This window comes from Panicum hallii, chromosome 3 (genome assembly GCF_002211085.1).
Source record: "Panicum hallii strain FIL2 chromosome 3, PHallii_v3.1, whole genome shotgun sequence".
Classification (NCBI taxonomy): domain Eukaryota; kingdom Viridiplantae; phylum Streptophyta; class Magnoliopsida; order Poales; family Poaceae; genus Panicum; species Panicum hallii.
Genome location: NC_038044.1, coordinates 60585063 through 60611090, shown reverse-complemented (window position 1 = coordinate 60611090; position 26028 = coordinate 60585063). Strand labels below are relative to the sequence as shown.

The following is a 26028-nucleotide window of genomic DNA, read 5'->3' as shown; positions in this document are numbered from 1 at the left end:
GCCGGATCACGCCTCTGTTTCCAATCGCAAGACGTGCTGAAAGCCAGGAACCAACTGCGCATGCATAAGGAAATCGACCTGCCATGGATCACCTTGCCTTAACTCATATTTGAAAAGATGGTCTGGGCAAACCGCAAATAGAGTGTCAAATATCAGAAAACATATCTAAACCGAGGGCCAAATATCCCCATCACTGATCAAAATCAAAATTGCTTCACGGGGCAGTGGCAGACTGGCTTCAAGACCTTTTGCTAATTAATCTACGAGTATACAAGAGATGCATGCATTACATCTATGAGTACTGAACTTCTTATCATAGTTGTAGTGATACTTTAATTCTACTTTACGCTATTCAAAACAGTAAAAAAGAGTCAGCACAGGCACCGAAGATGACCAGAATTAAAGCATTATGAATTGGCATCTCAACGTAAAAGGTCAATTGCAATGTTCTAGTACGTGCAGCTTTAAAAATGCAACGATGGTTCAGTGGACGGCACTGAACTTTAATATATACAGGGGGTTTTATGCAGATCTCACAAAATTATTCCACAGTTCTTTATTCCACAGGGGATAATTTACAAAAAAACTAGGGCGCGAGCAATAGGTTTTATGCAGACCTGTTCAGAGCAGTTTTTGGAGGGGTTAGAAGTTGAATCAGCAAATGTGCCTGAAACAAAACTTTTAGAGGAGTGTTAGGGCTAAAATTTCTCTTTGGATAGATTTCAAAGTTTAATAGTAAATTTTGGAGATAAGTGGACTGGTAAACTCAGGTTCAGAAAAATTTAGGCTGAACCCGAGGTATACAGCAAGGTCAGAGCAATATTTGAGTATGATACAGGCTGAATTGGAGAAAGTGCATGTAATAAAAATTGTAGAGGAAAGTGTCCCCTACAATTTTTCTGTTGGACATTTTCGAAGTTAACACGCAAAATTTAGAGAAAAATGAAGTACAAGAATCAGGTTCAGGGAAATGGAAAGGAAAGAGCAGAGCTGAACAGATTAGGCCGAGCCGAGGTTATCCTCGTCGCCGATTGCCGGCGGGAGAAATTTGACCGCGCCACGCGTCAATCGACCGAGCTAGAAGCAGGCTATCAGGTATGACATGGAGGATGCCCCACCCAAAAAAAACGAAGCTCATCTGGTGCCGCCCTTCACCATTCCCCTGTCCGCCGGCCATTTCTTCGCCTCCGGTGAGCTCCCGCCGCCGTCCAGCCCTCCCCGACTGATTCCTCTTTACCAGAGCAGCACAAGAGCCCCAACAACCCATTCTTCCACTCCCCAAGTCGCCCCAGCCACTGTCCTCACCAGAATCCGGCTGTTCACCTTCACCCGAGTGTCGCCGCCTCCCACCGCGCCATGGGCGCTACCACGGGGAGCCCCGTTCTAATGGGGCTTGGTCACGCGTGAGGGCTCGAGAGGGACGCGGGGGAGCTAGCAAGGTAGCTGGCGAGGAAATCGAACCTGAGTTCTTCGTTCTCCCTCCTTAATCACAGTTGCCGCATCGCCGCCGTGTTCTCCCTCCTTGATCGCAGTTGCTGCGGCGCCGCCTCGCCTATACGTTTTCACCCTCCTTGGCTGCAGTTGCCGCGGCAATGCGGTGATAGCCGATGTCGAGACGGTGAAAACGCGATGACTGCCGCCACGATAAAAATGCGATGGGATGGGGGGATTGCAAGTTGACCTAATGCGTTACGCGAAATCTATCAACGGTGCCGGATGCACTGCGGATGGCCCTAGGCGTTCCGTCGCGAGACGATGCGGAAATCTTGCGGTAACCTATGATCGACGGTCTAAATCAAATATTGACAGCGAGTCAAATTCACTAGCGGTGGGGATCCTCGGGAAGCGAGACAATGGGCGTCGACGCCGCCGGTCACACGAAGGATTTGTCTACTAATTAGTTTTATCAGGAGTAGAGATACAAGCAATTTTACTACTGCAGACAAATGGACCATCCAACAACTAACAATACTGTTTTAGTTGCAAAACAGTAGATACACAAGACAGCATCAAAACCGGCTAAATAGCGTCCAGCAATCCCAACCCAATTCTTATTCTTTGTTATAATAAAAAAAAAAATTAGTCTTGTCACCAAGAAAAAGAGCGACTCCGCTGGGGATCGAACCCAGAATCTCTGGTTCCGTAGACCAGCGCCTTATCCATTGGGCCACGGAGTCGCTTGCGTTGGATGTAAAAACATTTAATATTATATCTCCGTCATATTAATGATAATATATTCCCCCTTGCTGACGTGGAATATCTGACCAGTGCAGAACGGGCACGTGTGCAGGGACGGATCAGGCCGCACGCCTCGACCAAGGAAGATTGCCAAGGCCGGCCAGTGTGCTCTGAACCACGGGTTGGTTGGGCTGGCAGCGCGGCAGCAGAGGAGCCGAGGAGAGTGCGCGCGCGGTGGCCATGGCGTCGCTGTCCCTCACCGGCGTGGCAGCAACCACGGCGAGGCCAAGCAGCGGCGGCGGGAGAGGGCGCCGTCTGAGGGTCGCCTCCATGGCCACCCAGAAGGGCCCGAAGCCGACGCCCAAGACCGTCTCCGGCACGAGAAGATCGGTAAGCACGCGCCTCTCCTCGCTGAATTATTCCAAGAACGGCGGATGATGGGAACCGCGCGTGCGCGCGTGGGTGCAGGGCACGACGGTGTTCCCTCTGGGCGAGCCCGGGCCGCGACCGGCGACGGCGAGCGGGAAGGCGCCGGTGAAGCTGCTGACGAACGTGGAGAAGCTGCGGCTGCTGACCAAGGCGGAGCGCGCGGGGCTGCTGTCGGCGGCGGAGCGCGCGGGGTTGTCGCTGTCGGCGGTGGAGCGGCTGGGCCTGCTGTCCAAGGCGGAGGAGCTGGGCGCGCTGTCGGCGGCCACGGACCCCGGCACGCCCGGCGCGCTGCTGGTGCTCGCGGCGCCGCTGCTCGCCGCGGGCCCCGCGGTGGTGTACCTCGTCCCCGAGGAGCAGGCGTGGCAGGTGGCGCTGCAGGCCGTCGCCGCGCTCGTCTGCGTCGTCGGCGGCGCCGCCGCCGTGGCCGCGTCCACGTTCGTGTCCAGGCTGCAGAGCTCGTCCGGCTGAACGCATCTGCGCTCGAATCCGGCGTGCAAAGCTGAGCAGGGCATGGGCATTGCTCTGTGCACTGTGCTAGGCTGCTAGCTAGTAGTAGCAGCAGCAGCAGTAGCTTAACCTTGTGTGGATTATGTGCTTGCGTGAAGATAAATGGGATCAATTACCAAGTTGCGGAGCGAGCTCTTTGGTGGCCTCAATTAGCAAGATGAGCTCGCTTAACCTAGCAAGCGATTTTGCTTGCCTGCTTCTGCAAAGAAAAGCTGGAAATCTTTAAGTTTCAAGGCATGATGATAAGGAAACAAAACTCTTTTTTACGCCACTTTTGATCTCTTAATTCGTTGGGAAAACTATAGTACGATTTTACTAGTAGAAAAACACAGTAGTGCAGAAGTCACTTAAAAACAGCACAGACAAATCTTTGCTTAATGCAATGTACTAATAAAACCCATAGGCTGTGGAGGAAACATTTTAGGTACCAGAGCGTTGTGGCTTGTCTTGTATTGCCAAGTGAGAGCATCAAGATCAAGACAAGCCTTACGTGGTGCGAGTATCCAAACATGCTCTTATGTCTCCTCGAATTTACTCACACGGCTTTTGTGTCAACAAGCCAACCGCAAATACCACATCATTGAGTAACGAAAACTCCGGACATCCAACCATACCCTTCATTTTCCCCACCCTCACATTCACATTTGTGCTCCTCTCATCCTTTCGCACCAATCTCTCACATTAATATACTTGCACAAGGCAATATCAAGGCAAAGTCTCTACTCTCGTTGCTCAAAACTCTTGCCATTCCTATAGGATCACACCTTCTTTCATTACCTCTTCCTTTGTTTCTCACTTTCTCTTAATTAGACCATTTTTTGGTTACGAAGTGAGCCTTCGTACCTTCACTTACGAATTAAGATAGATTAATCTAGCTCACGATGACGAGTGTACCTTGCTCATTTTAGCAAGAAGAAAAGCTGGAAAACGTAAGCTTTGAGGCAAGATTACGAGGAAACGAGAAGCTCGTTTTTACACAATGTTGATTAGGTCTTTTGGTTCGATCAGAAAACTACAAAGTGGTTTCTAGAGAAGCTTGAGCCTCAACCAACGGCATAATCCTTTTTCTGTTTGTGTGAATTTTGGCAATCATTTTGCACTCTTTCATTTGTGTAAACCTTGTTTAGTACCTAAAAGGACTTGGTATCGCTTCTACCGTTTGTGTTACACCGACAGTTTAAGAAAAGAGTAAATAAACTTTTGTCCCGGGCCCTTGCTGCAAAATCCCCGGTTTAATACACTCCACACCGTGCGCCCTACCCAAAACCCACTGACAAACGGGACCCATAGCCCAGAAGTCCGCGATGTGCGGCATCTCCCTCGTCCTCTCTGGTGACCCCCTGGTCGCCGCCGCCGCCGCGGCGGCGGAGATCCGTCACTCCGGCGAGGTACTTTTGCTGCGACCCGTCGCCTCCCAAATCCCCAGTTAAAACCCGAGCGTGGTTTCCCAAACCCTAAACCCTAGTTGATCCGGGCTGATTTCCTGCTTTCACGCCGCTGCAGGGGAAGGGCGTGTCGGCTGATGAGCTCAAGGAGGCTCTGCGCCGGAGAGGTCCCGACAGCCTTGGCTGCGTAAGGCGCCGCCTTTGCTCTGACGGCACGGTTCTAGGTGGGTGGTGACTTCATATACGCGGGAATTTGGGTGTATATATTCCATTTCTTATAACGGTTGTTTTTTTATTGCAGGGGCTGATGGATGCGATGGCGGAGGAGAGGGTAAAGCCGGCGTGGGTGATGGTGGTGTTGCTGAGTTGCTCTTCATTGGAGCAACACTGCATCTTAGGGGAGCTGAGCCGGTTGCGCAGCCACTGGTGTCCCCGTCTGGAAGTATTCTTGTGTATAATGGTAATTTCTTGAGCGTGATGGGCTCCCACAAGTTCTTGTCCTACAGTGATATATGCCGATCTAATTGTTTCATCTAAGGTGAGATATATGGAGGCATTGAAGTTGCCGATGATGAAAATGACACCCAGGCTCTTTTTTCTTCACTGGAATCTTGCTGTTCATGTGACTGCCATGCTCTTAGTAGAGATGAAGCTTGTTCTTGTGGAAGTGGTGTCAAATCAGTACCACAAATCCTTTCCACAATCAAAGGTCCTTGGGCTTTGATATACTGGCAGGCAGGTAGTTATTATGATTGTACCTTTTGCAGTCTGTTGGTGGTTCATCGTTGTAACATCCAATTCACATTGAACTTCCAGATGGACTCAAATACGATTTGGTTTGGCCGGGATGCATTTGGAAGGAGAAGCCTATTGGTACATTGGCCCACATCTGATGATTCACGCTTCATATTATCATCATTAGCACCCCCTTCATTTGCAAGAAATAACGCAGGTAAGATATGCTTAATGTTCAGGTGTCCATCTTTACATTAAGCTGTGATTTTGTCTGCGTTTAATGTTTCTGCTTAAGTAGTGATAACTCTTATTCAGTTTCACAATTGAATCTCATGTATGTGATCTTTTCCTCTTCTACAGATGCAACGGTAAATGGTTTTGTGTCAGATCCTGACATCTCTGACTGTAACAAAGCTAGCTACTGGGAAGAGCTTCCTTGTGGGATATACAGCATCCACATGAAAAATATCAGAAAAAATGGCACATGTGTGAAGGAAGGATGGATTGTTGAAGTTAATACACATGAATGGATGGATTCTTCATTGAATAAATTAATTCAATGGGAGAGGAAACTGACAGTTCCTACCATAGAGAAGAGTTCTATTGATGGTGGGAACCATGACTTGTCTCAGAACTTTGTAAGCTCAGGGGAATCTGAAGAAAATAATAAAAATGGGGTCACGAAGATAAATCTCCTTTCAGATTCTAGCTTATGTTCAGCAAATTGCATAACACAATCAGGTTAATGAAACATTTGCTGCTGAAATTTCATAAATAAATCATCTTGAAGAGTTGCTAATACTGATATAATGTATAACTTGATATCTCCATTCAGCACATAAAGTATTGGTTGCATTACGGGAATCTGTAATGCTGCGGACTAAGATGAACACACTCTTTCAGGTGGGCATACATGTCTAAGTTTTAACTTCTCAGTGATGCTCTGTAATACATCTGACCAACTTTACTTGACTAGGATTTACTTGAATGAAAGTAGTTATATCTTTTCACATGTTTCATTACTTGTTAGTATATCAGGTTACATTTAGTCCTTTCATGTGGACAGGGTGGTTTGAATAAACTTAGGGACAAAGAGTTAGCCCCAATAGCGGTCCTCTTTTCCGGTGGCTTAGACTCCATGATACTTGCCGCATTGTTAGACCAGTGCATTGACCCCAAGTGTAAGTTCAAATATTAATATTACTTTACTGCATTTAAACTTACAAAATTCTCTGATGTATATTTGCTGCAAGAAGATAGGGTTCTTCATTCAACTCTTTAAGCTTCAGCATGTAAGTAAATAAAACTAATAAAGATTTCCAACAGGGACAATTGATTTGTTAAATGTCAGTTTTGATGGTCAGCTTGCCCCAGATAGGATTTCTGCAATAGCAGGACTGAGGGAGCTTCAGAGGATCTCTCCACTACGGAGGTGACTTCACTTCTGAACATGTTCTGCTCTTAGCCTTAACAGCTTGTATGTTCTAGTACTGAATGCATTTTGATGTTGTTTAATGATCCAAATCTTCATATTCTCCAATGCACTTGCACACGTACATCTGGTGGAGTCTTTCTGGACTCAATTTCTGGAACTTCTATAGCCTTATGAGTTCTTTTTTTTTTCTGTTATGATATTTCATGTGCATTTACCCATCAGATGATTAGTTCATCTCAGTCTTTTTCAAAAAAAGATTAATTCATCTCAGTGCACTCCTGCATCATTTACTTGAATGTTTTCCTTTTTAATGCATGTTCATTATCTGTTTTACTTTTCAGTTTATCTGTAAATGCTGTGTCACACGGTCACTTTGAACTGAGTTATTTATTTTGTTGCCTCTGTGATCTTAAATTGCAGATGGCAACTTGTTGAGATTGACACTGCTTTGACTGACTTGAAAAGGGAAAGTGAACACGTGATGTCACTCATACACCCTTCAAATACTTATATGGTATGTATCCTTCTATTAGACTTTGATATGTTAATTGCATTGCTCTTTGATGCCGTAATGTTAAGAACATACCATTTAAATTGTTTGTGCACTTGCACTCTGCTTATGTGTTCTTGGATTTGGGGGTTTTGAATGGTAACATATCTTGAATTTGGTATCTCTATTAACTCATTGTAGAGTTATTCAAGTTGAAATCTTGGATCTCTTGTACAGGATTTAAACATTGGTATTGCTCTCTGGTTGGCTGCTGGTGGGGATGGTTCGGTGGAGGGGAGTGCATGTCTTATGCAAGATGGCTCTCGCCATAAGTACAAGTCAAGATCAAGAGTCCTAATAGTCGGTTCCGGTGCTGATGAACAGTGTGCCGGTTATGGTAGACACCGGACTAAATACAGGCTTGGAGGGTATGTTAGCATCAGCTTTATTTTTTGCACTTAAGATAATACATGAATCGCAGTTAAAATCTTTTGTGCACTGTAATTATAAAATCCCATTAATTTCTTTTATCTTTTGCGCTGCTGTTTAGGTGGAATGCACTGAATGAGGAGATGAGACTAGATGTGCAAAGAATATGGAAAAGAAACATGGGAAGAGATGATAGATGCATTTCTGATCATGGCAAGGAGGTAGGCTGTCTTATTTCTGTGTTTTTAATTTTTTATGAATTTGAATGCTTAAAATTGACAGATTTTAGGTTCACTTTTTTATTTAATGCTGCTGTCCATCCCCTGCAGGCCCGTTTCCCATTTCTTGACGAGAACGTGATAAAAACTTTGTTGGACATTCCGTTATGGGAGATTGCTAAACTTGATGAACCTGTGGGAAAGGGTGACAAGAAGATCTTGAGAGAGGTTTGCACTTAATTCACCTCACCCTGAATGGAAGTGGTTACATTATATTCCAATTTGCATTGCAAATATACACATTCTAGCTGAATGCATCAATTGTGTGGATTGAATGATTTTGTCTAATGTCACCTTTACCAGGGTGGTAATACACCGGCAAAACTGTCTTGCAAAATTGCCTTGGGGAATATTCGAATCTTAGCCTGATATGCTGATGGCATGCAGTCCTTTCTTGTTCCGTGAATACATTTGTCTAATAGCGATAATCATCTCCTCTTCACGTTGAAGGTTGCAAGGCTGCTGGGACTAGAAGAAGCTGCTCTTCAGCCAAAGCGAGCAATTCAGGTGCACATTCTAACCAGATACTCTGGCTTTGATCAGCAAAAGTACCCAACTATTAATAAAACTCTTGAGGAAACAATGGTCATAGTTTGTGTTACAAAAATGCACATAAATTAGAATGTTGACAAACAAGAGGTTAATCATCTATTGCAGTTACTTGGTTCTATAAAGTGCAAGCAGTTTTGGCCCAGAACACTAAAATCTTACAGTTAATAACACTACTTCCGCCCAATGCTTTACGCAGTTCGGCTCAAGAATAGCAAGGGAGTCGAACCGCAAGAACTTTGGGAGTAACCGAGCTGCGAACCAGGCATCAGCAGGCAGCGTGCAGATTCACCAGCATATGCAATGAAAGTCCTCAGTGGGTAGCATATCCATTGACAGCTAATACCCGCTTGAAGGAGAGCAAGCTGATCACCAGAGTCCAGCTTCTCCAATTACGTTGAAGTTCTGCAGGACACAAGGCAAGGCTAAGGATGACTCATCAATCAGCCTGGCAACTTTGCGGTTGAGGATTATGGTGATGGCACTCCATGAACACGTTTAGGTGCGACGAATGGTCGGCTACCTTCATGGTTTGGCTTTGTAGAGACCTTAGAGTTGGATGGAGCATCATTGTCATGCATCGCAATTCGCACATGCCTCTATCTTGTTTCCTGTCTGTTTCAGAGCTTGATAGTTCTGTTCCTTGCTCTGAAGTAACTGCATGATGTAACAAAGACCTGCTTACAACTTGAAAGCGGCCGGCTCTTTTGTTTGCCGAGGCTGATGTGGTGCCTGGGTGGGCCTCGTTGGGCCGGTCTGGGCCTGGCCGTGGGGAACCAAATCTGCGTAAGCAAATCCTCTCGTTGGAAAAAGTCCACCACGCGAACCCAATCGACCGGCCACGTGTGCCCCCCGGGCTCCGCGCACCCCGCCTCGCGCACACGGGAATCCACCCACCCTCCGCCGCGGCCTCTATAAGAACAGGCCGCCCACCTCCTTCCCCTTCGTCTCCGTCTCTCTCCTCCGCCTCCGCTTCCGCTCCCTTCTCTCTCCTCCCTTCCTAGCTTGGACCTTGGATCCGAGCCCAAACCCTAAGCCCCAACGGTCCCCCCCCGACCAAACCCTAAAACCCACTTCCCTTCTTCGATTTCCCGCCTAATCATACCCCACCACCGCGCGCTCGCGTCGATTTCGAACCGGCCATTCGGAGCTCGAATTTGAATTCGAGCTCGAATCGCCCCCGCCGGGAGCGAGAGCGAGCTGGGGGAGCTCGATCGATGCGGTGCTGAGCGTGGGTCAACCGATTCGGGCCGGGCGGTGGCGCGGTCGGCGGGATCTGAACCCTAGCGGCCGGCCGGATCTGAGAGACCGCGCCGGCGAGGTGCTCGGCGGTATGAGTGGTTGGGAAGGGCACAGAGGAGAAGCGGAGATATGAGCGGAGGCGGCGGGAGCGGCGCCGGGGACGAGTTCGGGCGGGCGGTGGCGCGTGCCGCAGTGGCGCAGGCACTGGAGGCCGCAGGGTTCGACTGCGCGCACCGCTCCGCGGTGGACGCGGTCGTCGACGTCCTCCTGCGCTACATCTCCCACCTGGGCCGGTCCGCGGCCTTCAACGCCAACCTCGCCGGCCGCGCGCTCGCCAACGAGCTCGACGTCATCCAGGCGCTCGAGGAGGTCGGCTCCGACACGGACGGGTTCGCGGGCGCGTCCGCCACGGGGCACTGCCTCGTCGGCTCCGGCGTTGTCAGGGACCTCATGGCGTTCGTCGACACCAAGGACGAGGTCCCGTTCGTGCGGCCGCTGCCCAGGTTCCCTGTGCCGCGTGTGCAGCCGCAGCCCTCCGCCAGCTTCGCGGTGGCTGGGAGGGAGACCGGGATGAAGCACGTGCCTGAGTGGCTCCCGGTGTTCCCGGATCCGCACACCTATGTGAGGACAGAGGCGTGGGTTGAGCCGCCAGCGACCAAGGACCGGGTGGACAAGGTGGAGCAGGTGCGGCAACGGAGGAAGGCTGAGAAGTCCCTGCTCAGCTTGCAGCAAAGGCTAGCACAGGCTGGTGCTGAAGGTTTTCATCCAGCAGTTGGGCTTGCACAGGATAGCACGGAGAAGGGCAAGGAGATACAGGCAGCTGGGACCAAGAGAAATCCATTTTTTGAGCCAGCATTGCCGCCTGGAGAGAAGGCTATATCCGAGGTTGATATGCCTCCTGAAAAGAAGAAACTCTCTGTCCTTGAGGCATTTGCACCAGCTATTCAAGCTACAGCCATCAGGGAGATTGATGCTGGGACAGGGTTGGATCAAAACCAAAGGAGCATCGTTCCAAAGGAGAGGGTGCCAGTACACCTCAAAATTGGATTTGGTAAGAAGCCGGTAGCAGCTGTCCCGAATTCAGAAGCCCTGGATCTGAGGGATGATCCTTCCTTCTTGAAGGAGGAAGCAAAGGATGACAGGAAGCGGAGAGCAGGAATGATATTAAGAGCATCAATGGAGAACCCACAGGAACTTCCTCAACTCTGAAGCGGTTTATGGATCAACTGCGGTGACAGAATGGAATCGCATCACGGTGCGATTGAGTTTATTGGAGCTATGGATATTCCAGATTGATGGTGGAACTTCAATTTCCAGAATCTTGAGGTACGCTGTAGCAAATAACTTGTTGTAACTCATTGCTCTTGGCTGTTAATTGCTCTAGAGGCCCATCATTGAATGTGATTGGATTCACATTGATCTGTAATCTTAATTTTAATAAATTTCAGTGTAGGTATCAAAATGCTGAAATTTTAGCTAGGCAGTGCATTGGTATATATTTGTGTTAATTTGTTGCTCACATAGGACAATGATACAGAGATCATTTAAAGCATATATGCATCTATCCAGTAACTATGAACCTTTAGGTAGGCTTGCTCTTCTCAGTAACGTTGGCAATTGAACAATTAAAGTTTTGAGCAATACTGATACATGTTTTGGTACCCTCACCTTTCCATTTAAAAGAGAGTACAAATTTATGGCTTGCACTTGCCATTCCATATCTGTAATGAACAGTAACTACATTTCTACTTTTGTTCCCTGCTCATATCTGTTTTTCTATATGTCTATTTTTGTTCCCTTCACATTCTCCATTTTTTTTTAGCTCTGAGGCTTAATTTGGTTTTGTGGTAGTCTGGTAGATATTATAATTGATGGAAATGACTCGGACATAATTGAGTCTTTGCTTAGTGTTTTTTTAATTGATAGCCTACTTCCAACTAGTCAGTTAAGACATGAATGAACAATATTACACTGCATGATTTATGTTTTTACTGCCCTATTAAGAGGCAGACATGATAACTATTATTTTCGTGCTGCTATTGGTGGTTAATATGTAGATTGGCTTAAGGGTGTTTCCACTTTCCAATCATATAGTTACACTGTAATATGCACTTCCATATTCATCTGTTTCACGTACATGATTAGTACAAATTTACATGAGGGCAGGGTAATATAGCTAATATAGTATATTCCTTCTTAAATGTGGAGTCTCTCTGAAGTAGCTTTTATTGGTAACCAACAACTGTGTGGGTGCATGGTTAAAGCAGATGTAGTACATGGCCTGTTATTTAGTAGTTCTTCGTGCAGCAGTTAAAAAGTCCAAACCAGAGTATTCACAACAAATCTAGTAATAATTAGCCATGGTAAATCAATCCACTATGCAACTGGTATTATGTTTTCCACGTGTCCGGAGAACAATACTACACCACATGATTCTTGACAGAATGGATCTACATTCTAGTAGGAATTGCTTATTTATTTATGATATTTTGCTTTATAGCATGGTTGTAAATTAGTAGATCAAATAAATTATTGTTCTGACTTGAGGTTTGGTGATTTCTGCAGGCCATGAGTCCGTGATACGACTTTCCTCCTATCTGAATGACATCAGAAGCATTCTTAGAACCTTGCTAACAGCACCCAGACTCTCCCGCCTCCACCTACCATTTTCCTGGAATCACAACGTGCTGGTTATTCTGCAGCGCTGTAACTGAAGTTCCACCATTTCACCTCATTCAACTTTGGTTCTGCTGGTATTTCACTGCTAAGGCATTAAGCCGTTAACTGTAAGTGAGCCGCTTCATACGGAGCTGATTTGGGAGGCCGTGTTTCCTCTCCCCAGACATGGCGTCCAAAATAATGATGCTCCCGAGTTACTTTTTGTAGCTGTATTCCCTGGTAGAATTGAAGAGAGATGTTTGTACAAAAGCTAACCTGATTCTCCTGACCTAGACTCCGAGACTTGTCTCGGGCAGGATTGATGTACCTAGCGGGTTACTCCCGAGAGCCAGCTTCTTTATGTTACATGTTGGCCTAATAGCTCAGCCCGCTGTTTGGTCGCCTGCCTGCAATCTGGGCGCTTTCAAAACACCTGATGGGACACATTCATGAGGATTTGATTGATTCAAAGAAGGCTTGACCTAGGTGAGTCCATATCCTCTGTGAGACTTGAGCTTTGGTTGCCCTTTCTGGGACTGTAATAACTGTGTACCATATTGATTCTTTCGGCTCTTTTCCCTCTATCTAACCTGAGCTTCCCCGATTGGACCGGTGCTTGTGCATCCGTTTGTGGCTGTTTGTGAATGTTTCAAAAGGCGGCATGCTTGTTACGTGTTCCTGGAGTTTATGCACTTGTGTCTTGTCTACGGCTGTTTCCTGCTCCTGAGTAGGGCTCGCAGGCTGCTAGACAGGAGGCGACTTTTTTGCGGGCCGAGCAGGCCCGAACTGTACAAGTGGCCCGGCTATTCACTGCTGGGGTAGGGAACGTGTTGGGCTATTTTTTTTTTCATGGGAAAGACTTGTCAAGGAAGCAGGGCCCAAACAGGTTCCTTATCCATAATCGAGCTGAACTTTGTGAAACTTCTGTTGAGCTTTCGAGGCCCGTACTCCTTGATTCCAGAATGACAGACGCGCCGGGGACCGACACTAGAGGAGTCGTCGGACAAGTGTTCAGTATGCACGCCTCCAGGTTACGAGACAGGCCTTGCAAAATAATTTCGAAACATTACAGTGCTGTTCTATGCTGCGAGTTGGTGGAGGGAGTAGGACCAAATTTTGATCCATGAAATTCCCACATCTAAACCATCTAGGTTTGACTCCTTTGAGCCAAATAGGGGCAGCATTTCATTTTATTCTTTTGCGAAACGCAACAAGATTAAATCTGCTAATCCTTATTTTTTTTCTATTCTTCTTCTTATTCAGTTGCGATCAGCGCTGTCGAGTCAACGGGAATCTCCCTGCATTTTGTATGCTTTTCCGCTGTGTGTGCTCCTGGACCGGCCGATGTGCTGGACCGCTGGTGCGTTGCGTCCACCTTGGAAGCAGCTGACGGCGACGGACTGCCTGGCGGGCGCGTCTTTGTTTTCCTTATTCTAATGCCTGGGTTTGGAGCGTGGCTCTAGCTCCAAGAATTTCTACAACTAGAGATGGCCGGCTCCAGGTAATTACTAGAGCTGGAGCTTTGCCAAATGTACCCAAAGTACATGCTTATATATATATATATATATATATATATATATATATATATATAAAAGTTTGCATGTCACAGATAACTATGGTAGTAATACTATATTAGAGTGATATGATAGTAGCCTGTAGCTGGTTATACTATACTATAGCACCCCCAAACTTTGAACGTGAGGCGGCAGTCGTTAATTTGTGGCACAAGATAGAGAGGTTTAATTTTTGGTAGCAAACGCATCAGGATGTAGACTTGATTTGCATAATGAAAACCATATCCATATCTCTCACGCACAAGTTCACGCGGCATTATTCCGGTCGTGCTATGTGTATACTCCTTTGAAATATGGCCCTGCAAACTCTAGCTATCATTCGTTTTATCAAAATGCTCTTTAATTTTTTTTGGAGCATCCACGTTAATTCTGACAAAAGACTTACTTTGAAGCATTCATTTTATCAACGAAAAAGCTACACACATACGTATAGCACTATGAAAAAAGTTTAAAATAGCCTAAATTTGTTATGTCAAAACTATCCTGTCAATGCGAAAAATAACACAAAAGTAGCCCTTAATTTTTTTATCTAAACAACACAAGCATGTCAAAAGAAAAAGACAAATAATCTAAAAATAACCTCTCGAAATTTGCACCCAAAATACCCATTAAGAAAACTATTAAACCTACATCTTAATTAAGGGGGTGTTTGGATCAAGGACTAAAAAATAATTTTTAGTCTAGATCACATTGGATGTTTGGATGCTAGTTAGGGGACTAAACATGAGCTATCTATAAAACTAATTTTATAAATGGAGACTAATTCATGAGATAAATCTATTAAGCCTAATTAATCTATTATTAGCATATATTTACTGTAGCACAACATTCACTAGTACAAAAAGAGCATTTAGTTCCGGTTGGGAACCGGCTTTAGTCCCGAATTCCCAACGAGGATAGAGTATTCAGGACTAATGTGTTTGGCCATTTGTCCTAGCAGCTCTCGACCCGGGACTAATGTGATTTTTTTAAAATAAAAAAGCATCCCGCAAACCCCACCCCACCCGCCGCTCGCCCACGACGGCCGGCTCCTATAGGGCCGACTTTTCCAATTCCTTTCTCAATCACAAAATCATTCACGAAACCAATCACAATCACAATCCACAGACAAATCATCCTTATAATCTATCTCAAATCCCGTATGTCCATATTTCAATCCTAGAATCATTCACAAAGAAAGTAAGAAAACAAAACGAAGAGGAGTGGCTACCGTGAATGAATCAACCTCAAACGACTTCGTCGACTTCATCTTCTCCAAACTCGCCACCGCTCCCGGCCTTGCGTGCCGGGGCCTCGCCCGCGCCGGCCGCCGCGCCTTGCTGCCGCGCCCTGGCGCCGCAACAAGCCGGCTGGCGCGCTCTGCTGCCGCGACCTGCCGTCGCACCGGGCCGGCCGCCGCGCCCTACTACCGTGCTTTGCCCGCCGCGCGCCGAGGCCTTGCCCGCGCCCGCCGGGCTGCTGCGCCAGGCTGCCGCCATGCGCAGGGAGCGTGGCTCGCCGCGGCCTCACGCCGCCATGACTAGCCGCAGCACCGGCTGGCTGCGCTGCCCTTTGCCTGGCCCCTCCCTCCAGCACCGCTTTCTCCATTCCCCGCTTCTCCTGCTGCACAAGTAGGAGAAAAGAAGTCCTTAGCTGCAAAAGGAAGAAAAGAGAGGAAGAGGGAGAAGAGAGGGAAAAGGATATGGGAGAAAGGAGAGGACCGGAGAGATCGAGACGACAGAGAGCTAAAGTACCAGGAGGGGTGCACGGGAAAAGAAAAATAACGCATCTCAGCTTTTAGCCCCGGTGCTCCTTTCAATCTAGGACCAATAAGCTCATTTTAGTCCCGATTGGTAGGCTCCAACCAGGACTAGACCATTAGTCCTGGTTGGAGCCACCAACCAGGACTAATAAGGATCTTTAGTCCCAGATTGAACCACCAATTGGGACTAAAGGTTGGACCCGGGACTAAAACCTCCATTAGTGCCGGGCCCAACAATAGCCGGGACTAATATTAAAGATCAAAAATCATTTCTGTACTAGTGATTGCCAATTATGGACTAATTAGGCTTAATGAATTTGTTTCGCGAACTAGTCTCCATTTATACAATTAATTTTTTAATTATATTATATTTAATACTTCCAACTCGTATTCAAACATCCGATGTAACGGGACTATAAAATTTAGTTCGGAGAAATCTCTAAGAGTGCGGATGGGGCAGCAGCGGCTCCAAGCAACTGCCGGGATGCGGTGCCACATGAGCGAACGGTAATACAGTTGAAACGCCGATCGTAGTTTTAGCAGGAGTGCAGAGAATGAGTTGAAGACGATCGATCCAGCTCACACAGTCACCAACCTAGGCATCACTATCATCGATCGCAGCCAATACAGTATCAGTATTCGTCATCACTATCATTGAACTAACTGACATACACCCACACGTTGATCCTTCGGTTCCGAACGGTTTGGCCACTACTGCCGACATTCTTACGAGAGGCACGCACGCTGGGTCGCTGCCTCGCTGGCCAATGGCATGCGGTGCCAAATGGAAACGGGTGCGGCGTCCAACAAGGAGACGGTTTTGTTGACCGGCCCGGCAGCCACTCTTGCTGACCCGCAGGCAGCCACACTGGATGCGATTTCTTCCTCGATCTTGTGGCAACTTGTAGCCAAAAGCCACACAGGTGTGTGTGGGATCCATGGATGAGCCACCCAACCGCCACCATGCATCGCATGTGGTGTGGATCGGTCGGTGGATGGAATGGGAGTGGATCTCCCTCGCTGTCGCCGTCCCACGCTTTACGTGTTCTTGCTTAAACTTGGTCACTGATTCGGGCACATTTTCGTGCGACCGGTAATACTCAGTCGATGCCTCAAATTGTACATGTGAGCTTTTCAGTACATCTGAGTTTGGTTGGTTTTCCGTTGATTTGACCAAACTGGGCAAACGATCTTTTAGTTACTGGTCAAGCCTTTTCGTACATCTTTAGTGATCAATACATCTAAAGGAAACGCGACTCAGTAAGGGTTGCCGAAAATGGCGAACTTGTTGCCGGTTGCATTTTTATTTTTTGGTGGTCTGGAAATGATGGAAATCCCCCCCTTTCTTGACGTTTTCAAACGTCTCCGTTTCACCTTTACGACTTCGGCGCCAACAAGGATTGAGAATGCTGCCGCAATGTGCGCTTCCAGGCATTTGTCCAGCTACCCGGCCGTGTTTGCTATAACCAAGATTGCAAAAAAATAAAAAAAAGGCACAGCTAATGTAATCTTTTTTTCTGAAACAAACAGGCAGGAGCATATTTGACCGCTATTCGATGCGGTTAAGCGTTGACCTTTGTATGCATGGTTCGATCATGTGCTAGCGCATTCAAAATTGTTCTCTCTGTACAGCGCGTTCACGAAATCTTTCGGCAACTTTCGGGATGATCATCAGTAATTGGCATTTGCCAATGCAACTTCCTCCATGAACAAATATTTATCAGATTGCGTGTAGATGATGATGTGCCTCACTTAGCAGCGATGTCTTGTTTCAGATGCTTTAGGTTCTTTAGAACTTTTGTTTTTGCTAAACTTCTTTAGAACTTAAGTGTGATAGGCCCAACAGGTGGACACGATAGGCGTGATCGGGACGTTCACCGGTACAGAACCCTCATTGGTTTTTTACATTTGTCCGGAGGTATTAGTTCCGGATCTAACGGCTAGAGGGTGGGGAGTTTTTTTAGTTCCAGTTGATGCTACCAATCCGGACTAAAGGGATCTTCACAGATTTATTTTAAAAGAAAAATATCCTATGTACTGTGTAGGTGGGGTGGCAATGAGCTATACGTGATGCAAGAGGTTTTATATTGAATCCGGAACTAAAGGCGCTTTATAACCGGGACTACATACCATTTGTGTACTATTGGTTATCCTTGTAATTAAAAAATTAAGACAGGAAGAATGCTCATTGGGAGAGGCGCCACTGCCAGACATATCTCAACCACATTGAGAGCGACATAAGCCCCAAGGATCACTGTCATCATTAGTGAGAGAGCGCCAGTCACTCACTCATTCCTGAATGTTCTTTCATTGACCGTGTTAAAGTTTATAGTTTGTTTTCCTCTTATCTGCTATCCTCGTCGGTCATCAGTGGACTAACCTTGGCAACTCAACCAAGGAACTAACCATCGAAAGTGAAATGATCGGATCTTTTCGCGGGTTGCTTGTGCACATGACCAGATTTTATTTTACAAATGAGCGAACACAGATGCTCGTATTTTTCTATATTCATTCAAAGAATTAAGGAGAAAGACGTACGTACTGTTTCAATAACTCTAATAAAAGCAAAATTCAGTAAGCATTTGTACCGTATTTTATCGTTGACAATAGTCCGCATTTTGAGAATACAGCTTGGAAAGGATGTGCGGAAAAAACCTCGCGCTTTTGCAGATCCCTAGAGCCACCAAACTAGACGGTTGATAGATAGCCATCAACTTTTTTTTTTTTTGAGCATGATAGATAGCCGTCAACTTTGCCTTGCAGTTTGCAGGGATACGCAGATGGCATGGTGTTTGGTGAGAACTGCCGTTGCAAGCATTCGTCAGAGTGGCGAGCTACAGGCATGCCCCTGCCACTGCAGCGCGGCGAACTGAAGAGCGACATGTAACCTGCAGCTCCGGATCCCTCCGATTTCGATTGGTCAAACACACACAACGACACCCATCAGAGTGAGACCAGACTGAATTTCTTGGCGCTTGGGGTCAAACAGTTGGCGCCAACTTCTCCAGATATGGTTCAGAGCCGCTTGCGTTCTGCTTCAGACTTGAGGTTTGATTGGCCGAATCTTCAACGCCAGTTTTGGGGTTTCCCCTGGAAGTTCTTTTCATATTAATTTTTCAACAAACATTGAACACAACTCTGTAAGCCAAGATGGAAATCGAGTAAACGTGAAGACTACATGTGGTTGTTAGTGAGGTGACAAAAGGTTTTGACCGTCGAAATAGCACTAGATGTGGCACTGGATGTTGTACCACAAAGAATCTTGCATCTCCAGCTTTATCTCCATTGCGGATTTTAAATAATGAGACAAAACTCCACCTAATTCAGGTAAACAAAAATATTTCAGGCAATTAAAAATTAGGAAAAAAACAAAATTACATGTACTATAAATGCTGCTGTACATGCTACCATTAATTAATATTAAACAACAGTGAGGTGGCCAAACCGTCAAAGCCACTACCTCTGCCTGCCACCACTCCTCTCCCTTTCTTCCTCCCTACGATACAAAGCCATCACCTCCCCTCCCCTTCCATAGTCCCATCCATCTCCATCCCCATCAAATTCCTCCTAACCACCACGCCACCTTGTGTCTCCATTGGGTCACTGCGATGTCGAGCTCGAAGCCCAAGCCTCCCATCCTCTTCTTCCTGCTGCTCCTCTTCCTCCTGGCCAGCCTCGCCGCCTCCCAAGAATTCACCTACAAAGGCTTCGCCGGCGGCGGGGGGAACCCGAACCTGACCCTCAACGGCATCGCGGAGGTCTGGCCCGACGGCATCCTTCGCCTCACCAACGAGACGTCCCGGCTCCTCGGCCACGCCTTCTACCCGACCCCGCTCCGCTTCCTCGACCGCAACGGCACCGCCGCGTCCTTCTCCACGGAGTTCGTGGTCACGGTGGTGCCGGAGTTTGAACAGCTGGGCGGGCACGGGTACGCGTTCGTCATCACGCCCGACCCGCGCCTCCCCGGCTCGCTGCCCAGCCAGTACCTCGGCCTCTTCAACGCCGCCGACGACGGGAACGCCACCAACCACGTGTTCGCCATCGAGTTCGACACCGTGCAGGACTTCGAGTTCGGGGACATCAACGGCAACCACGTCGGCGTCGACCTCAACAGCCTCGTCTCCAACAAGTCCGCCTCCGCGGACCCCGTCAACCTCAAGGCCGGGGACACCGTCGCGTGGGTCGACTACGACGGCGCCGCCAGGCTGCTGAATGTCTCGATCGCGAACGGCACGTCGGGGGTCAAGCCGGCGAAGCCGCTCATCTCGTTCCCCGTCGACCTGTCCGGGGTCTTCCGGGAGCAGATGTACGTCGGATTCTCGGCGTCCACGGGGCTCCTCGCGAGCTCGCACTACGTCAGGGGCTGGAGCTTCCGGCTCGGCGGCGGCGCCGCGCCAAAGCTGGACATCTCGTCGCTGCCGACGCTGCCGCGGACCAAGAGCGGCAAGAACCGGACGTCGCTCATCCTGGCCGTAGCGTTCTCGGCGTTCGTGGCGCTGGTGGTGCTCGCCGCCGCCGGCGCGTACGGGGCCTACCGGTACAAGAACCGCGACATCATCGAGCTGTGGGAGCTGGACTACGGCCCGCACCGGTTCAAGTACGCCGAGCTCCGGCGCGCGACGCGCGGGTTCGGCGAGCGCGAGCTCCTCGGCTCCGGCGGGTTCGGCAAGGTGTACCGCGGCGTGCTCCCGGGGTCCGGCGAGACCGTGGCCGTGAAGCGCGTGAACCACGAGTCCCGGCAGGGCCTCCGCGAGTTCGTGGCGGAGATCGCGTCCATCGGCCGCCTCCGCCACCGCAACCTGGTCCAGCTCCAGGGCTGGTGCCGCCGCCGCGGCGACCTCCTCCTGGTGTACGACTACATGCCCAACGGCAGCCTGGACCGGCACCTCTTCGGCGGCGACCACCTCAAGGGGTCGCGGCTGACGTGGCCCGTCCGGCACCGCATCCTCCGCGACGTGGCGTCGGCGCTGCTGTACCTGCACGAGGGGTGGGAGAGCGTGGTCCTCCACCGCGACGTGAAGGCCAGCAACGTGCTCCTGGACGCCGACATGTCGGCGCGGCTCGGCGACTTCGGGCTGGCCAAGCTCCACGAGCGCGGGGCCAACCCGAGCACGACGCGCGTGGTCGGCACGCTGGGGTACCTGGCGCCCGAGCTGACGCGGACGGGGAAGGCGACGACGGCCATCGACGTGTTCGCGTTCGGCGCGCTGGTGCTGGAGGTGGTGGCCGGGCGGCGCCCCATCGAGCCCCGCGCACCGCCCGAGGAGCTGGTGCTCGCGGAGTGGGCGTGGGAGCGGTACACGGCGGGGGAGGTGGAGAAGGTGGTGGACCCCCGGCTGGGCGGCGCGTACGACGCCGCGGAGGTGGCCGCGGCGGTGAAGGTGGGGCTCTGGTGCTCGCATCCGTCGCCGGCGATGCGGCCCACGATGCGGGAGGTGGCGAGGTACCTGGACGGCGGGGAGGCAGGGGAGGTTCCCGAGCCGCCGCCCCCGCCGCCGCTTCCGCCGGCGTGCTCGGGCGAGGTGGGGTTCGACGACTTCGTGCACTCGTACCCGTCGTCGTCGTTCGAGCGCGCCGCCGCGGCGGGCGGCGGGTGGGACGCCGGGACCCAGACATCGGCGGCGACGTTCCCGTTCTCGCCGCTGTCCATGCGGTCAACCTACGTCAGCATGTGACGAGTCGTCACCCCTGGGCCAGCTTGTCAGCGAGGTGGCTTAGTCAAACGAAGTGAGTCCGGGTGCCTGTTTATATATATCTGTGAGGTCTATTGTTTTTTTTTTACTGCACTCGGTAACGGTAAACGGCGGAGTGACAGTAGTAGTAGCCTCTTGTAGAGAAAGGCCGTTCAATTTTTTGGGCTGAAGAGTCAAAGAGATGTGGTCTAGCTAAATCAAATTTAAACTATTTTCGCTCTGTGGGATGAACCTTGGCTTGCAAAATTTTGCAAATCAAAGAAGTTTTGGCATATGGTTGCGTCAAAATTCAACTAGATTGGTGAGTAGCCATGCCAATAATTTGTGACTAGTATATATGTCTCTACCGAACATATGTCCATGATGAAGTGCAGAAGCTTCTTTTTGACTAGGAGACCACGGCCTTGTTTAGATCACCTCCAAATTCTAACTTTTTACACTCTCTCTCCATCACATCAATTTTAGGACATATGCATGGAGCAGTAAATGTATGTAAAAAAATAACTAATTGCACAGTTTAATTATACATCACGAGACGAATCTTTTGAGCCTAGTTAGTCCATGATTAGATAAAATTTGTCAAATACAAACGAAAGCGCTACAGTTCGACTGTTGCAAAAAATTTGCAATCTAAACGGGCCCCAGCATATATATATGTTTCGAGAAACTCCTCGGTCCTGCATATCAAAATTCTAAATTTGATTCGGTAGGTGGAACTGCATATCAAGATATTGAACTATAGTGCCTAGTATCAGATTCAGACCTTGTTTAGATCACCTCCAAATTCCAACTTTTTACACTCTCTCTCCATCACATCAATTTTGGAACACATGCATGGAGCAGTAAATGTATGTAAAAAAACTAACTAATTGCACAGTTTAATTGTACATCACGAGACGAATCTTTTGAGCCTAGTTAGTCCATGTTTAGATAAAATTTGTCAAATACAAAAGAAAACGCTACAGTTCCACTGTTGCAAAATTTTTGCAATCTAAACGGGGCCTCAGTGGGCACATAAGAGCTAGCTGCTTGTGCTTGAAATCTAGGTATGTTCATAGGAATCCAACGGTCCTGATCAACACGCCGCAATAACAGTGAACATCATTGCAGAGGGAGACCATGCATGATGAATGTAACACCCTAATTTTCAAACTAGGAGTTTAAACAAAACTTGTTAGGTTTTATTTAAAATTCGTAAGATTTAATTCAAATTCTTTTAAATTTAGAACATTTACCTCCACTTAGTAGCATTTTATTTGTCTATAAAAAGAAATATAGGGAAACATAGGATTTGTGCATTTCATGCCTCATTGCATTATTTTATTAGTTGTTTGCTATTTGAATTTAAATTCCAAATTCAAATTCGAAAGCATTTGCAAAACCTATAATTTCCCTCTCCTATTCCTATTTGGGCCGGCCGGTTTTCCTTTTCATTTTTCCCCTTCCCTTTTCTTCCATTTCAGCCCGACCCACGGCCCACTCTCCATCTCCCCCTTCTCTCCCTTCCCTTCTTTCCCCGCGCAGCTCAGCTGGCCCGGCCTTTTTCTTTTCCCGGCCTAGCCGCGCGCGCCCCGGCCCACACCCGCGCCCCTCCCTCCCTCCCTCCCTCCCTCTCTCTCTCTCTCTCTCTCTCTCGCACTGACAGGCGGGGCTCGCCTGTCAGGCCCTTTGTCCCCACCCCCACCCCCCCGCGCCGGAACCGGATTCGAACTCGAGTCCGGCTCGCCCCCGCGCAGTCCCCGCCGCACTCCGCCTCGGGCCCGCACGCCCAGGTGCTGCCGCTACCCCTATTTAAGGCGAGGACCCGAGCCCTAGCAGCCCAACCCGCAGTCACCGCCTCCACAAGCCCTAAACCCTAGCATCCAAGCACTCGCTCCGCCGCCGCCATTGCCGAGCTCGGGAGCTCACCGCGCCGCCGCATCGCTGCTCCCCGCCGTCGAACAGCCCCTGCAGGAGCACAGCAGTAGGGTAAGGGTGCTGGCACGCCGCTTCTCTCTCTCTCTCTCTCTCTCTCTCTCGCTTTTCTCGTGCCGCACGACCTCACCGAAGGTTCCCCGCCGCCTCTCACCACCGGCCGCCGTCCACGGCTGCCGCCTCGCCTTCTTAACCCCTCAATTGGGTTCCTCGTCCCACACGCTACCTCCGGGTCTAGATCCGAGCCAGACCCGAGGCCGGAATCGCGATTTCGCGTTTCTCCAGCGAAGCGCCGCCGCGCGTCGCCGCCGGACTCGTCGCCGGCGCTCCACCGCCGCCGCTCCGCGCCGTCCCCCCGCGTCCCCGCCCTTAGATCCAGATCCAACGGTCCATATCCGTTTCAACCCGAGTCAACAGATCTAATACCGGTCAACCCACGGTCTTCTTGCAGTTTAGCCCTTAAGTTTTCTGGTAATCAATCCGCAGTCCATGTTAGTTCAAAAGCATTCACGAATAGAACCTTTTTCTTCTGTTTAGGCCCCTGACTTTCTCAAATATAGAACCCGCAGTCCGAGATCTTTCTATTTTTCAATCTAACCCCTAGATCTACGGTTTAATTATGATCTAGCCCTCAGTTTCTTCTGTTAGAGCCCTTCTACTTTCAAATCTTTCACAAATAAGCTTCTGGAATCATGTTTTAGCCCTGATTTCTCCGTTTTAACTCCATTTTCATCGATTCTTGCGCTCACGCGATTCTTACGACATATGCAGTAGCTTTATTACATTATTTTATTCTATTTATGTTGATTGGTGTACTGTTTCTTATTTATTGTATTTGTTTGCTTGTATGTATTTGTGTGCTACGATAGACGATACGCGGTTCGAGGGTCCGCAAGAGCCGAGCTTTGAAGACGTTCTCGAGCAGCAGCAGTTCGCTAATGAAGGCAAGTGGTCCTTGATTATGTTTAAGTCCCAATAACAATACAATTACACCTTTACTTTATATGCATGCATGTGTCTAGAATATGATGGATCCCATGTTAAGGATATGCCTAGTTTCATTTGAACTTCCTTGATTAAACCTGGGTTATTTATATTTATATTGTAGTTATGCTAGTTGCTTTTACTTAGATGTTGGTTGGATAACCTGGATATCGTTACACTGGTTTACTCATGTTCCGAAATATTTGATTGGTGATAAATAAGATTATTGAATTAATTGGAACATGGAGAACCACCCAGAAAAACAGTGCAACCACAATACTACATGGCTCTGGTCTTGGCTAATTAATTAGAAACCTTAGCTTATGATAATCTTACCGAAAGGGCAAGAGGGGTTGCATCGTCGGGGTATAGCTCAGTTCTCTTGAGGCATATGGCTATATGTGGTCCTTGGCTAAGGTGTTTCTTCATTAGGGAGAGTTATGACAGTTTTGACTTGAAACCTTAGCAGATTGTCATAAGTTAGGGAATCTTTGTAAAAGCCTCGTAGTGAATCTCTGCCACTCACTTTGAAAGTGTTTAAGGGCCTTGCAAACCCGGGCATCAAGGGAAACACGAGTTGTGGGTAAAGTGTACAATCTCTGCAGAGTGAAAACTGATATATCAGCCGTGCTCACGGTTAAGAGCGGCTTGGATACTCACATGATAATCAAATTTAAAGATGATCTAAATTGATGGTTCTTGATTGTTTATTTATTTATTGTGTTGTGGATTGATTTACCTCAGATAGTTTATTTAAGGGCTGGTATATACTTACACTTAGCTAATTAAAGCTTGCTTAATTAAAATTTGACCAACTAAAAATATTTATCGCAGTAAAGCTATGTCAGCTTTTCCTTGATCATAGCCTTGCATGTCATATAATTTACTCCACTTGCTGAGTACCAATTATAAGTGTACTCACACTTGCTTTATTAAAAACAATGTTGCTCAGAACAAGATAATTATCCGGTGTTTCCCGAAGATTTCGAAGAATACTAGGCGTATGTCTCCCAGTCATCTGCCTGTGAAGTTGGAAGTCCGCTGCAATTTATCGATGTTTATTTATTCGTTTAAGATTAAGACTGTCGGTCATGTAATAAAGTACTATTATACTCTATTTCGTTAATGCATTATTTCGGATATTTGCTTGCGATGTCTACTGTATGTGCGGAACTTGATCCTGGCGCATATATGGGATGCATTCGGTTATCTTTGTCAAACCAAACCGTGTGTGACAATGAAGCATTGTGCAACACGATGAGTTCAGCCGCTCAGACTTTTGGCAAGCTAGACATGGCCGGATCTGCATCTCCTTCCTGCTCAACTTCACAAGACACATAGTATACTCTGCGATCAGCTTCACAGCAGCTGAGATGAACCCTTTGCTGCTTCCTCAACCTGTCCAAGCGATTAGCGATGCCACGAGTGTAGCAACCATACAGCACGGTTTGATCAGCATTATGTTTCTACGACTGCAGTCTCTGAAGAATCTTGCACTCCTTTCCCCCATTCTCGATAACTTTTGCTTCTCCCAACTGAACATCCAAAGAGTATGGCATTTCTGACATCACTATACTCCCTGGCAAACATTGAATTAACACACCAAAAATTAAGCAAGGTTACCAGCTGCCAGCCACAAAAACACATTAGGATTCACACACATATCGTCCCCCAAACACTTACACTCCCGGCAAGTCTCCGACGACGATTACAGGATACTGAAAACTAATTTGCCAATCTTGGCCGGCCAAACACGAAAACAATTAAATTGTAATTATGCAGGTGGAAGCCTACAGTTATCAGCAGA

The 26028-nt window shown here is 48.1% G+C and overlaps 3 protein-coding genes, 1 long non-coding RNA gene and 1 other non-coding gene across 7 annotated transcripts; 3 read left to right on the top strand and 2 right to left on the bottom strand.

Moving 5' to 3' along the window:
- Positions 1 to 2104: 2104 nt before the first annotated feature.
- TRNAR-ACG lies at positions 2105 to 2177 on the bottom strand. The gene has a single exon. It is a non-coding gene; the product is annotated as a tRNA-Arg (tRNA).
- Positions 2178 to 2340: 163 nt separating this feature from the next.
- LOC112886275 lies at positions 2341 to 3351 on the top strand. The gene is made up of 2 exons (XM_025952119.1): positions 2341 to 2568; positions 2647 to 3351. The coding sequence occupies exons 1-2, from the start codon at positions 2419 to 2421 to the stop codon at positions 3073 to 3075; spliced, it is 579 nt and encodes a 192-aa protein (XP_025807904.1). The 5' UTR covers positions 2341 to 2418; the 3' UTR covers positions 3076 to 3351.
- A 1005-nt stretch (positions 3352 to 4356) lies between these two features.
- On the top strand, positions 4357 to 12938 carry LOC112884680 (asparagine synthetase domain-containing protein 1). Its single transcript, XM_025950158.1, has 17 exons — positions 4357 to 4502; positions 4618 to 4723; positions 4801 to 4959; positions 5038 to 5234; positions 5316 to 5451; positions 5595 to 5975; positions 6070 to 6137; positions 6301 to 6415; positions 6561 to 6666; positions 7090 to 7183; positions 7397 to 7587; positions 7710 to 7809; positions 7918 to 8034; positions 8317 to 8373; positions 8615 to 8693; positions 9851 to 10983; positions 12223 to 12938. Exons 1-16 carry the CDS (start codon positions 4419 to 4421, stop codon positions 10864 to 10866), a joined length of 3006 nt encoding a protein of 1001 aa, XP_025805943.1. The 5' UTR covers positions 4357 to 4418; the 3' UTR covers positions 10867 to 10983; positions 12223 to 12938.
- A 2044-nt stretch (positions 12939 to 14982) lies between these two features.
- Positions 14983 to 15655, bottom strand: LOC112887685. The gene is made up of 2 exons (XR_003227609.1): positions 15590 to 15655; positions 14983 to 15491 (listed from the first exon to the last, which is right to left on the bottom strand). It is a non-coding gene; the product is annotated as an uncharacterized LOC112887685 (long non-coding RNA).
- Positions 15656 to 19071: 3416 nt separating this feature from the next.
- Positions 19072 to 25209, top strand: LOC112884080 (L-type lectin-domain containing receptor kinase S.4-like). Of its 3 annotated transcripts, none has more exons than XR_003227031.1 (2): positions 19072 to 21357; positions 25174 to 25209. XR_003227031.1 is itself a non-coding variant. In XM_025949399.1 (1 exon), the coding sequence occupies exon 1, from the start codon at positions 19239 to 19241 to the stop codon at positions 21303 to 21305; it is 2067 nt and encodes a 688-aa protein (XP_025805184.1). In that variant the 5' UTR covers positions 19072 to 19238; the 3' UTR covers positions 21306 to 21653. The 3 variants fall into 3 exon arrangements, 1 of the variants encoding a protein (XP_025805184.1); XR_003227030.1 differs by lacking the exon at positions 25174 to 25209 and adding an exon at positions 24107 to 24164; XM_025949399.1 differs by lacking the exon at positions 25174 to 25209 and having other exon boundaries at positions 19072 to 21653.
- Positions 25210 to 26028: the final 819 nt, after the last annotated feature.